Here is a 14,132-nt window from a genome sequence, read left to right as displayed (position 1 = left end):
AAACGTAGTCATTTCCTAATGCACTGTAAAAATCGATATCGACGTTGACTTGCAGGTTTTTCGGACGGTTTCTTAGCCTCGAATAAAACGCGATGGTGGCGAAGGACGTTTATCGAGCATCGGGCGCATTGTCCGTTCATACGTGGCCACAAAATACGCGGCACCTCCCACACGTTTCCTGCCTTGTCGTTATCGCTGCGTACCTCGTAAAAAGACGATAATGCCGAACTGAAAAGCGCTTCTACCAAGAGGTAGCCCGTAACGCGATCGAGTACACCTTGCCTCGAATGAAATAGCACTCATACGGAGAACTATCCAAGTGTTACACTCACTTATTAATGAAACTTTGCCAGCTTGTAGAGCTCGTCGAGCTGAACACGCCTATACCCCCTTTTGGAGGCAGACGGCTAATTGTTTAAAAGATATTAACAATTACAGTTAGTTACTCCTTACATTCTGAAGTATGACAAACTCACACATACAACTCGTAATTTAGAGATCCACGGTTCAAATTCTTGGTTCCCAACATTTTTTTTTTTTTTTTCAATGATAATTTGTCTCTTTTTGAATAACTATTACATAAAAATTATCATAAAAAAAAAAAAAAATTTTTGGGAACCAAGGATTTGAACCGAGGACCTTCAGATTGCGAGTCATGGATCCGCTCCGTGGTTAAACACACGACTCGCAATCTGAAGGTCCTCGGTTCAAATCCTTGGTTCCCAAAAATTTTTTTTCGTCATGGGAATATTCGTCGACGGTTTGAATATTTGTCTGTTAAATTTGTACGTTTCATTGGCGAAGACGAGTTTTCTGGTAGCGGGAAATAAACTGAAAATTTCGACAGAGTCACAGATGGGAGGGAGATTCTGCCTCGTTGTATACCGCTCTCGAAGTCCCTCTGCTTTTGATGGTTTAACGAAATTGGATTCGTAGTCACCAGTCAAAGGGTTAAATGGATACGGCGTCCTATTCGTTGATTAAAAAGCGCAGGGTTTAACGGTAAAGAGAACGCGATGGAGATCGATAAAAGACACGGACGAAGCGAAGCGGAGACACGGCCGAGTGTATCGTTTCAATTAACGCCGCGTTTCTCACGTACAGTCGGAGAAAATTATAGAAGGAAACGCAGTGGGTGGCGGTAAAAACGCGATAAATCGCGGAAGGGCCGGCGAATCTGGGTCGAACTGTCGGAGGAAAGAAAGGAAGCCGTCCGGCAAGAAAGGCGCTCGTTCGGTAGGGTTGTCGTGCGATCTACGATCGCGTGCACCCTCGCCGTTTCCGCGTCCGCATGCGACTCGTAAGCTCGCCACGTGACGCGGAATCTCACCGAGCCAGGACGATTCGCCGAGTTGAGGAAAACGGGTCAGGTTTAACGAACCGTCGAACGAGCCTCGAGCAGGCTAACGAGTGCTAATTGCCGACGTTTTCGTCGTGTACACGACTCAAGTGCGCGAGTTAAATAGAGGCTCGTTATACAACGGCCAGGCAGGCTCGCGTATGCATCCACGGAAATCTTATTATGTGGCGAACAAGTTTCGCGCGTGCACCGCTATCTTACCTCTCATTTTAACGCGACGAGATAAAAAAAACGAGGCTATCGACGTTTGGGAAATTATTCCGTCCATCTGGCTGGTTACGCTCCGAAATGAACGAGTGCAAATAGTGTGTCTGAATTTTGAATAAATTGCGCTAAAACGATGAAATTTACAATTGGGAGCGGTAGACCGGAACAGTGCTTTAATTATACAAACATTGGAAAAATTTCATAAACGCGTTGTAGCACGAGACGTAATCATAAATCAAGGAATTACTTATCCGCAAATGAATAGGGATTGTAATTAATAATATCATACTTTTTTGCTGCGTGTAATTCATTCGTGTTGAAATACTAACAAATATTCAATTGGTACACGCGTGCCACAGAGAAATATGCTAATTGTATTATATCAACTTCATTGTATCTTTGTTTAATGACGGTCCATTTTAATTCCGCGTTAAACCGAAGAATATTTTCCCTCGCTTAATTAAAGCCCGGCGCACTGGTGGCCCAGCTGCAGTTGCACCCCCTAAAAACCATCGTCTGCGTTTAATGTGCCTGTTATTCGCCTGTTGTTCAAATACCGGTACAGTTTTGACGTGAAGGAGTTTATCGTGTAGAATAAATAAATCTCTACAGAACGTGTTATGTAAATACGGGCAGAGGGGTAGAACGGGAGGTAGTCGCGCAGAATGGGTAAGCACTTTCGAAGTGAATTTCTACGAAAAGCCAGTAGATTCGTAATAGCTAGGGAATTGCAAACGTCGGGAACGATGCTTCGTAATTGTCGCGACTAAGTTATTCACTTAAGCCACTTACGCCGCAGCGGGGTTACGCGTTTATTGTTGCTACGGCGTTAATCTCGAAGCAAGAGAGAATTTCATTTCACTTTCCTTTCGAGCCCACTATCCCCCTCCTCCCATTCCGCCCTCCGCGAACCGAGCCAAGTGAAAATTGTCCTTAATCTCTGTAGATTGTAGTTTCGTTTCGGCCTTAGAGTTTACTGGGCTCCGCAACCCCCGAAATCTATCGCCAGCTTTTACGGCTTCCGAGTTCTAAAAATCTATCCGAATCAATAGGAAAGTTTACAAGCAGGCTGAGAAATTTCTTAAAAGAATCCGTACCTCTTCGTCGCGCGACTAATGAAATAGTTTAAAAAGGTAGCAGGTAAATTTAATTAATCGCTTGGTGACGTCAATTCTGTGAAAATAGATCGTTTCGTTTCTTCCTCGTTTAATTGACACGTTGATCGCCATCCCTTCCAGCAAATAATAAATAATTGCCGGTAATACTTATTTAAAATAGAAACAAAACTGGCTAGAGATTGCACGAATTTAGCGTGTCAATGTACGGTGCTTTTACGTTAATTGCAAACGAACTAGACTAAAAATACCTTTCTGATTTCTGATGCGCAGGTAGCCAAGCGGAGCATCAGCGATCGTTAAGCAGCGGTAACGAAGTGGTGTCTTCAAAGGAATCCGAGGACAAGAACGAGGATGTCATCGAAGGGCCAGTCAGGGAAGTCCTCGCTCATAGCGGAAGTACTGCAAATCTGCCGTGTAAAATCACCGATCCAGGAGCTGGAACAGTAAATATCATTACGTAACGAGGGTTAGGTAGCAGGCGATTGACCCAGAAAAGTATTTCCAAGATACGCGACCCGTTTTGCCGCGATGTAATTCATGCAGGTTTGAAATTAGTTTCATGCCGATACGAGACACCGCCCAGAGGCGGCTACGTCACTGCGCCGCGTTCGTTTTTCAGCCGCAAATATTTTAATCGTTACACGAATTTTCAAACCCTTTCAAATGCAGGAGAAACACGGCCAGACAAATGAATACAGCGACCGAATTTTAACCGTGGAAAAAGCGACACCGAGATAATACGCGGTTTGACAGGCTGAACCCCGTTGCGAATTTTTTTTCTACCCTAGTAAAAATGATCGTATTGTTCCAAAGAGAATCTAGGTCAGTTTCATAATGCGAGTTAGAATTTCAGTTCGAAGAGCAATTAGAGATATATTCAAAGAAATACTAAGCACGATATAAAGGCTTTCATCGATTCGATTAAAATCGTTTTTAAGATGAATATCGAACATGCTTTTTTCCGGGCTCGCTTTTACTCTTCGCTGTTTCCATTTTTGCAGACTGCCACTCTTTTTCCTATTGGTGTTCTGTTAGCCACTCTCTCTCTATATTCCCGATCGTTCAATTTTCATTTCCCGTCAGTGCATCGAGTCGAGTGATTTTCATTTAATTTCCGTTTGCCAGACGGTACACATACGATGCATCGGGGAGAAAGCGGTCGAACGAAAGCGTAATACACGTATAATTGAGCCTCGATCTTCGAAAGCTGACGAGAGACCGTTTTAACGATTCTAGACGAGGCAAATTTATTCGCGATCAACGCATACCTGCTGTTCCATTAGAATCATTCCAGTTTCAATGAAAATATACTTCTTTATTTTGCTGTGTTTCAACAACTCTTCTCGCGAGTTTCTTGAGAATAAAGCCGCAGAAGCGGTAAAAGGTTGAGGAAATAAAACAGGTGCAGCAGCTTGTCTTCGGAAGTAAACTGTTCACGTAGATCAAGTCGAGGAAAGCAAATGTCAAGGGGAACAAACAAAGCAAAGTTTCAATAAATTACAGTGAAAAACAGGACGGCAAGCTGTGAGCTGATTCCCTTAAACTTTCAATCCGTTTTAGCGGTTCTTTCCCCGCTCTTGTAAATTCAATTTTATCGCAAGTTTTGCACTACAATCGAGTTACGATCGAACCGACGATTTTAAGTGGATCAGAAATTATATTTTCTTCGAGCTCTTTAATTAATTAATCGACCGATACTCCGGCATAATTGCTCGTCGTCGTTAAAGAACGATAAAGAATCATTGTTTCCAATTATGCTATTTTCACTTATTTGAACGTAACAGGTAGGTATTAGGTTTTATTTCAACGCCGTATATTTCGTGTTTCACGAGGAGTCTTTAAGGTTTACGATTGTCGTTTCTTTACCGTAATTGCTAATCTTTTATTTTATAAACCGCAGCTTACGGTCGGTGAATTTTTTTCGATCGCCACGGTACCGCAACGCTATTAAGTTTAATTATCGCCAAGGGTGAAAATTGTAGGAACGGCGCGGTGGTGTTAGCTGGAAAGCATTATTGCCACCTCGATAACAAATAGCTCGGCCACAGTTCTCGCTAATTTTCTTTCTGCCTTCCTGAACTTTTAGACAAATTGCCTCCGTTCCACCCTCTCCTCTTCCCTTTCTCCACCAGGCGCGATTCTTTCACCCCTCGTCTCTTTCTCACCCTTATATATTTCTCCCCTTGCGAATTGCCCGCGAAATTCTTTAAATCGATGAATCAAGTTAAGTATCTCGAAACTCTGAAAAAGTATTCGATCGCATCTATCGTTTACAATTAAACGATTATTTCCTTTCATTTTTGTTTCCCATTTCTAACGCATAGTTTTACGATCATAAAAAGAAATTGAATTCGAAGGTGGCCAATGTGAAATTGAAAAAAAAATTAAGGGTATATTTCACGAATATGGAAAAAATTATATCTGGGTAAACAATTTTGAAGGATAATGTATGTGACGGATATGGGGTAACGCGAACCTTTCGATTGATTCGCATTTTGAATCATATATTTCCTTCCAGCAACTCCAGACCGACTTTCTCCTCCTTTTACCCCGTTCCTGCCGCTTTCTTTTTCCGCTCGTATTCCTCCCCGTTCCCGGTTTTCGACGCGCACGAATATTTCAGAATATTTTACGAGGTTCCAACGTTAAACCGATACCGTAGCAGGTGCTCTGTTCAAGTTTTCTTGAGAAATGGTGGGAGAAGAAGGAAAAAAGGGGCAACGAAGAAAAGGAACGAGAGAAAATCTAGGTTGTGTACACGGAGCTTCGAGAGAAGCAGGAAAGTCTCTTTCGATACCCATAGCGACTAAAGCCAGATGTCGGAATCGAAATCGAATTCCACTCGACATCGCGGCGACGAACGATTTCTTTATAGAACAGATCAGGTCGAGCGGATTTTCGAGGAATTTTTATTCGTCAGATATATATTTATTATGGACGGAGGAATGTATGATATGCTTTCTTGGAAGAAAATATAAATTCCTCTTAAATGGACAGATATTTCCTTCGACAAATTGTTTTGTATTTCCATCATCTTTGATTTCATGCGTGAACTCTCGGACGGCGGACCATGGAGAGAGGCAAAATTTTAATATTATTTTCATTTTTCAAATTATTCACTGTTCTTTTAAAAATTATTCTTCCAATATATAAAACTATTTCGTTTCACAATTATACCTACATTTAACTTTAGGTTAATATCCTTCTTCGCTATTCAAGGGTTAAACATTAATTCTCAAAGCGAGTTACAGTTTTTTTTTAATCGTATTTCTAGCGATTTGAAGCATATAGGTTAACGACGGGATAAGAGACGCGAAGGGAAACGTTTTTAACGCATAAGGACGTATCGTCGTCCGGGGAACGTATAAGACGATGCTGATAAAGTTGAAAACCAATATTGATACAGTTGGAAATTGCGCTTCGAAAAGCATGTTATTTATGAGAATTTCAGAGTAGCTCTACTTGGCTTCTTTGAATTCTTTACTCTTCAGCCGTCCCGCTAGGGAACACCGGAAAATCGTGATCTACTTACAGGACGAGTACCGTACCGATTCTCCTGCTTTCTCTTGCTTATTGGTAAAAGTCTTTCGAGAAGCTCGAAGCACGAACGAAAGAATAATAGCAATTGTAGGATTGCCGTTCCGAATAAACGACTTCTTCTATTCTTCTCCGAAGACTTCGTTTTCCGACCTTTTCTCTAGCGAGCAAAAGCAACGGTAAACAGAATAATGACACGTAACTGGATCGAAGACGTAGTGGACGATGTGGTTTGATTCGAGAACGAACAGAGGAAAGAGAAGTAACGTGTTTCTTAAGGGTGAAACTCTGTATAGCACCCTTTCGCATTCAACGTCGATTCCCTTCCATTTTCTCTCCTCTATCTGCTCGCATTATTGGCTGTCGTATTAAGAAGGCGAACCACTCTCATCGCGAAAAGTAGAAGAAAAGCCAGTCGCTGGTGGAACCTATGGCCACTTATGTAAAACACTCTGTCCACCGTCAAAAAGCAAGTATACCGTCGCTGGATAGTACCGCGACGAGGGGCATGAATAAAAGATGAATTCATCCGTGTCTTGTGTACGAGCAGAAGACAGAGAAACAAGGGGTGTTGGTTTAGAGAGCGAGCGAACGAAAGAGGCCACGAAAGGAAGGTTGAAAAGAACGAACCAGCGGCTGCTGAAGTGAGAAATCGTACGCGCTTCGGGCTACGAAATATCAATTTCGAAAAAATCTTATAACCAACAAATCTCTCTTTCTCTCCTTCGCCTTCCCTTCTCGCGTCGTCGCGAAAAATACAAGTTGCCGAGCGAAATTGCGAGCAACTTGCGGCGGCGATGCGCGTCAAAATAAAGGGGAACAGGGAAGCTTTGGATTGTCTGCGAAACACAATTTTCAAAGTCGATTCTTACTACAGTCGAGCCCGTGCTACACGCGTCGGCCGACAGACTTTTCCGCGAGGAATAAGAAAAATGAGAAAACGAAAGTGTTTCGCGAAGGAAAGTCGATGGTTTCGATGGGGTTACTCGAATGGGTATTCACTGTTGGATTATTTCGCTGGATGAAATTGATTACGAGGGTTCGTTAAATAGGTTGACAGGCTTTATCCATACATTCGACTGGCACAACATCCCGAGGCTATGTGTAGGAAATAATTTGCTTGATCACGAGAAATCCATGAGCGGATTTCCGAAGGGAATTTCCAGGAACAGGCGCCTTAAGTGGGTTCCGGTCAAAGTAACGTTGATTAATGTTGTTCCAGAGAACTACCATTCGCGTTTGAGAGAACACGCGGAAACTCCACGCTCCGTGCTTAATTCGTTATCCAGTAAAGTTTGAGATCTTTTTCCGAACTACTCCGGTGCTGGCCTGTTTTCGCAACAAACCTTCGAAGCATAATGAAATAAAGCTCATTTATTAAATCGTCCGAACAATGCTTCGTTTTCATCGCAACCCTGCAGCGGACCTCTTTTTTGCCCCCCCCTTCTTTTTCTACACAGATTTATATTAACGTCGAGAAGCATAGCCCCTTAAAATCGATACCCTAGACACCTAACTGCTCCTTCCCAGCTTTTCTCCTCCTTTTCTCCAATGATGCATAAAAGATAAAAATTTGCAAATTTTCAACGCGTTAACACGATTTTAATAAAATTTTTGCGAGAAGCGTTCAAATTGGTAGCAGCTGAAACTGGTACAATTTTGAAAAGCGACGGACCGAGATGAATTTCGGTGTCAGTTTTAGCGAGGTTCATGCAAAAGGTACTTTTATCGTTCCATAAATCTGTCGTTACCCATTCAGTGTACAGTTAAAGGCAGCGATTTACGGGAAAACCGCGAAACGAGAGGTCGGCGGAACGTCAATAGAGGTAAATCACACGTTAAGTGCTGAACCGTGTGCAGTAAAGATCATAACTGTCAGCTACCGTTACGATACCTTCGCATTTTACCTTGTCAGCGTAATCTTGACTGCGATGTCGCCGGATAAGAGTAGGATAATGCAACGAGTACCGTGGAACGGCGACGTTCCTTCCCAAGACAGTCATCGTCTTTCTCGCAAATTAAACGGGGGATTAAAGGGAAGAACCGATTACACGTTGGACCGGGGCACGGAGGAAGATGTATACTGGCAATTTTTCAGAAGGTAAAAAAGCACGAGGTAATAAAATAACCCGGTGAAACTCCGGTAAATACGGGGATGTTTCCTCGGGGTAAATATTTCCTTTCGACCGACTCTTTGCGACGAATGTTTCACGGATCCTCCCTTCGACAAATATTAATTAAACCGACCTTATCAAACATCAGTATCTACTTATAAAAGGTTCATCGTTCTTCAAACGTTTCATTGCGAATTCCCAACAATGCCAGTAATTTTTACAATCTTCTGTTGAAACAAAGCGTGCCAGTAAACGTAATGTTCTCCTAGAAACGCGGCTCTAAACCTTGCGTTTTGAACCGTTTCCTCTTACGGTCGAAATTGCGATCATCATAACACGTGCACCACCTGAATCGTGTGTGATTTCTCAGCGAGAGGCGAGAAAACTTTCCTCATTACGGAAATACTTTTGAAACCGTTCCTCTGATAACTGGATGAACTTTTGATGGTCTCGACGAATTATGTGCAGCGTACGTGGTACCGCGCTGCTAATTGTTTCAATGTAATCGAATGAACGATTTCATTTCACGCTAGATATTCGCATTAAAGTATTAAAAGCTCGATCCGTATTTTAAATTGAAAATTTAATCATTGATGCAAGAAAAAAAAAATAATGCTGCACGATATAAAGATGTCTATTATATCCTTAGTATCCTGTAAAAAATAGATTGCAGTCTATTCGAAGAGAATTTGCATAATAGAGGGATATAATTCAATGGGAGGTGAATTTCAGAGAGGTTCCAGTAACAAGAATGGTTCTTTCGAACAGGCTTCTGCCCCGATGAAGCAGTTTGTTAAGATTTCGCCAAGATAGGGTACGCGACCATAACGTTATCCGTTGATCGCATGGAAGGGATATCCTGCAACGGCTCACGGTAATTCCCATTCGAGAGATTAAGAATGGAAGAGGCTACTAGATGCTCGCGGATAGCCGTTTCCAATTAAGCTTTCACCGGTATTGGTGAAACTGTGCTCGAACAGCCGGTATCCAACTAAAGTACATCGCACGTACACTCTACTTGAATGTTACATAAAGACTTTCTTGCTTACCCTCGCTCTAATAGCTTCCCTCGGCAACTCGATGAAACATCGGTTAACTAATTCGCGCTCGGATTTTCACGGACCTTTGAAACAATGTCAAAGGAAATTGGATTCGTTTCGGGAATCGCGAAAAAGTAGGTACACCAGCCGGATAATTGGGTGTACGAAACGACAGGGTGCAACTGTTCGTGTAAATCTTTGTGCAAAATAGTCGGAGCAAAGTATCGGATTGGCGTGTATGCACCGGGGCTGGAGAAGATAGATCCTTTTCAGAGGGGAATCCAGGATTACAGGAAACATCCCTGGATTACGGCGCTAGCTGATTCCCGCAGTGTCATATCCTTGGAAACTGCTTTCCTACGAACGCATTAGATGGAATCGCAGTAATTACGCGCGCGGGGGCGGGGTAAGCATTAAAACGGGTCATCGAAACGGCTCTTCAAACTGAAGGTGGATCGATCGGTAGCGATCGTCCTGATTGAAACGACGATTATTCCAATCTGAAACTTCGCCGAGTCTCGTTCGGAGACTCGGAGGAGACAGCTAGTCGAAATGTAAACACGATTGAAGAAAGATCAACGATAATTCGATATCTTCGATGCTAATTTTCGAAAGCTCTTCCCGTCGAACGGGCAGAGATGAAAAATGAAGAGAGAAATTCCGAACGCGTAAATCGAAGCGAGTTAGTTAACGTTAACAAGCCGGTAATGTCGTTTGATCTGTAATTTCACGTGACGGGGGGGGGAAGCTGAATCAGGCTTCGTATCTTTAACGAAATTAATCAAAGCCACTGCTAATGCGTCCGTGCTGGCAGAGCGGAACGCGTAACTCGCAAATGCATATCGCGGCTTTGCGAACGTGCATCATATTTTGCAGATACATATTTACAGTCGAGTTACGTCTGTTTCCCAGGGAAACTCGTTATCGGTTCTCGCATTATGAAGAGTAGCTGGCTTCTATGTTCGTGAAACGTATCCCATGCTTTCATAAGTTTAATACGAACAGCTCGTAACTCGCGACGTTTGTCCAATTCGTTAAATAGACTATTTTCGTCCACTCTGTGTGCGTGTATTTCGACAGCGTTCACGATTAATCTGTAAATTGTACGAGTTCTTTATCAGGCAGCGAAGATCGTTCGCGTACAAATTTTATTCGCGGTAATGGATCTCTCGTAATTAGAGAGGCGCGTTGGAATCGTGACAAATTACACGGGAAGAGGAGCAGAGAATACTTTTGGAAAGGCAGAGGAACGGGTACCGGCAGCGTGGCGACGGGTGTCGGACAAATTGAGTAAAGTTTCGTGGTCAGTACGGTCAGGAATGAAAATTACCCTGAAATTAGGGTACACTAATGGCCTTCGTAATTGATATTGGATGCGAACGTGGCTTACTCCCCTCCCTCCTTCCCTGATATGATACACGCTGTTTCCTATACATTGTTACCGTAAATGCCGTAAATGCTTTTAACGCCTCCTGTCCCGCCGCAACGCGTTTTCCTCTTTGAATTATCGCGAGCTTTCTCTTTAAAATGAATCAACGCGATTCGGGGTTCGATCGCCTTTCGAATTTCATTATTTAAGAATGCCACGAACGAATGTAAAATATACGTATCACTTTGACACCTGTTTTTTATTCCTGTCTTTTTGTCTGACGTTGCAGATTACATGGGTGAAGCACAAAGGTAGACGGTTACTAACCGTTGGCACGAGTGTCCACTCGATCGACAATCGACTTCTCGTGATGCATTCGAGTACCGATTGGTCACTTCAGATACGAGCAGTTACTCTTCAGGATGCTGGTATATACGAGTGTCAGGTATATCCGGCGTTCCATCTACCTTTTATCGTCGCTACGGAGCATCAGCCGAATTTTCTATCATAACTTTCATTCGTTTCACCGTAAAATCGTGTTCACGATTACCAAGGATATATCTCGATGGGATAAATTTTCAATCGTACGCGACGAAGCAACTGGTCGGTGACTCGGCTCGAAATTTCAGATTACATCGCATCCGGTGCAGCGTAACTTCGTGCACTTGAAAATCACGGAAGCGTACTCGATCATACCCGGTGCGCCTGATTTACATGTGAAGCAAGGCTCGAGCCTTCGGTTGGAGTGTCAACTGATGGCAGCCGCGGAATCGCCTCTTTACGTCTTCTGGTATCGCCAGGGTCACATGATCAATTACGACGAGGAGCCGGGGGTGAATGTCGAGCTCACCAAGGGTGGATCGATTTTAATGGTCAACAAAACGAAGCCGTCGCACGGAGGAAATTATACCTGCGCGCCGAGTAACGCCAAGCCGGCGTACGTGATGGTACACGTGATCGAAGGTGGGTGAAAATCAATCGGTTCCCTCGAAATTATTTCCCTTCAGCTATCCTCGAAGGTTTAGAAACGATTGATTCCGCGACGTGAAACGAAAGAGAATCGGGGCTAAAACCCGGCTCGCGACAGAATATCGACGTTTACCGACGTACGATGGAAATTCAAAAGGGGGTAAGATTTGACGCGACCGGAGGAGCATCTCTGCTCGGCACACGCGAGACTTTCGACACGATCGTTACGTACGTGATCGGACTGCGAAAGTGGAACGTTGCGCAGAGAACCAATGTCCGAACGATGGTGCTCGTTTAAAGCGTGGCAGCCACCCCCTGGGGATATTTTATCGTTCCTCTATGAAACTTTTCCTTCTCTCTCCCTCATTGTCCCGAACGGGCTCGGTTAACGGAGTTTCTTTACCTCGTTTCTTCTCTTAACGGGGGTTTCTCTTTCGCAGATATCAAATAAGAGTTTCTAATCTCGTTTCAGAGGAGGAGAAACCGGCGGCGATGCACGGAGGCGACAGAAGGAACCTTAGCCCAGCAATTTTGGCGAGTAACTTTCTAGTGTCCCTCTTGGCGGCCGCCAGCTGGAGGATACCGAGTTTCACCAGCCTTTACCCGACGTGAATCACCGTCGAACTTACGGGAATGGACGGTGTTAGCCGTGCCCGCACCGCCGCGCCGCAACCCGGTTCATCTTCTTCCGCAAGCACGAGTTCCGCCGATGGTCGACCGGATCACCGGCGCTCGTCTTTCCAGCTGTAATTCCGATCGACCCAACGAGGACGTGTCCTTGCCCCTCGACGTCGACGGGGAAACGTCGTCGAGGCGTGCTCGTCGGTGTGTGCAAACGTGAAAATTACCAATCGACCGCATCGTTTATCGAACGATCGTTTCGCGCGAGGACCGGACCGTTTTGCCGAGTGTCTGTCGTGACAGAGAAACCGGGGACTGTGGTGCGGTCTACTCGATCGCAACCCTCCAGGACTTTAGCCACCCAAGAATCCTTTTGTGTTCCCTCTCCTCTCTGTCTCGCATCCCTTTTAATCTCGCAATTTCTTTGCCTCTAGCAACGCGGCCGCGGCCGGAATAAAGATTATCCTTCGTTCTGGAATTGATCTAACGCATTGGCAGTAAAACACATTTCGCTTTTAACGCATCGCGAATGTGTTCCTCTTCCCGTTCTCTCCTCTTCGACGACAGAAAATCCCCCTCTGCATTCGAGCACGGCCTTTTACTCGTTAGTATACATATATTTTCCGGTGTGAACGATCACGGGTGAAAACTATTTTTCTTCGTACGTGAATCGTACGTATAATCAGTGTACACGTATACATTATGTTCGTTACATACGCGGTAAGCGTATATGTATGTATACACAGGTAGGGTGTAAGTTATATACGTGGACTCGAGATGAACGAGCACCGAGCGTATTCGTGACGCGGAAACAGGTGTTCCTTCGTCCACATACCGAATCTCCGATGTTCCACGTCGACGGGCTCTTCCGTTTTATTTTCTTCTATCGTCGGAGATTCGTTCACGGTGTCCCGATCGCGTTAGTTGTCGGAATAAATGGAATCAATGTAAATACTGCATTCTAAGTATACATTCAATAAAACATTAATCGTAAAGCTACCGACCGATGATTGTTCCTAAAGATTTCTTTTCAAACCAACACCGGAAAGAGGATGAAAAATCGCTAAGCGATAAGATTGCGATTCGTCGATGAGCTAGGAGGATCGGAGGTAAAACAGCGTACGATCGTCGCGAAATAAACGAGGCGAGAAAGAAAAGTTTTTCCCGTTTCAGAAAAGTCGGAAGTAAAGTTTAGGGATAGGTTGGACCGATAAACGCGCGCGTTCACCTCGCGCGTTATCCGTCTCTGCTCGAAGTCTTGGAACTTTGCGCGAGAGCTTTAACACGCCAACGGGGTGAACCTTGTTACAAGGGGTAAGCGTTATCTTGCCTTGGAATCCTGTTAAAACGGATTAATTTAACCGCAAATTCGGCTGGAGAAATATCGGGATCCTCGAGGGGGCTGGATAACTTCGGCCCCGAGCGTTATTGTAGCCGCGAAACGAGCTTCCAAGGAAAGCCCCGGGCACGATTAATCGATAAGACTATCGAACGCGAAAGCAGCAAGCTTGTTCGCAGCTCGCTCGATTCCCTACGTCGTTATTAACGATCCAACCGAGGATGGATATCAAACGAGCGACGATTCGTAGAAGATCGTACGACCGTGAAAACGGCACCCAACGAGCAATTAGTAGAACGAGCCGAGGTGGTAACCTATGCAGCAAAGGTTCGTGCCTGGCCACGGCACGGCACCGCGTATCTTCCTACCCTTCCGTCTCCTTTTCAACTTCGACCCCCTTCGACTGTCCTCTAACCTCGTTCCCGGCTTTCTTGCTTTATTTTCCATCCGGCCGGCCA

The 14,132-nt window shown here is 44.3% G+C and overlaps 2 protein-coding genes across 8 annotated transcripts in view; one reads left to right on the top strand and one right to left on the bottom strand.

The window, feature by feature from the left end:
- Positions 1–3,072, bottom strand: part of LOC117605946 (limbic system-associated membrane protein) — a 139,141-nt gene extending 136,069 nt beyond the window's left edge. The window contains exon 1 of the mRNA XM_034327836.2: positions 2,934–3,072. The gene's annotated coding sequence lies outside the window, so the exon portion shown is untranslated. The remainder of the gene's footprint in view (positions 1–2,933) is intronic.
- The window catches only part of LOC117605925 (limbic system-associated membrane protein), a 164,996-nt gene extending 151,435 nt beyond the window's left edge, over positions 1–13,561 (top strand). For 5 of the 7 annotated variants that reach the window (XM_034327773.2, XM_034327755.2, XM_034327745.2 and 2 more), the window contains 4 exons: positions 2,956–3,128; positions 11,035–11,190; positions 11,375–11,708; positions 12,187–13,560. In XM_034327773.2, coding sequence (XP_034183664.1) covers positions 2,956–3,128; positions 11,035–11,190; positions 11,375–11,708; positions 12,187–12,326 — 803 coding nt within the window. In that variant the 3' untranslated portion in view covers positions 12,327–13,560. Of the gene's footprint in view, positions 1–2,955; positions 3,129–11,034; positions 11,191–11,374; positions 11,709–12,186 lie in introns of all 7 variants that reach the window. The other 2 variants (XM_034327765.2, XM_034327804.2) reach the window with 1 other exon arrangement.
- Positions 13,562–14,132: the final 571 nt, after the last annotated feature.

This window comes from Osmia lignaria, chromosome 9 (genome assembly GCF_051020975.1).
Source record: "Osmia lignaria lignaria isolate PbOS001 chromosome 9, iyOsmLign1, whole genome shotgun sequence".
NCBI lineage: Eukaryota > Metazoa > Arthropoda > Insecta > Hymenoptera > Megachilidae > Osmia > Osmia lignaria.
The sequence above is the reverse complement of the archived record's forward strand: the minus strand, read 5'-3'. Positions and strand labels throughout refer to the sequence as shown.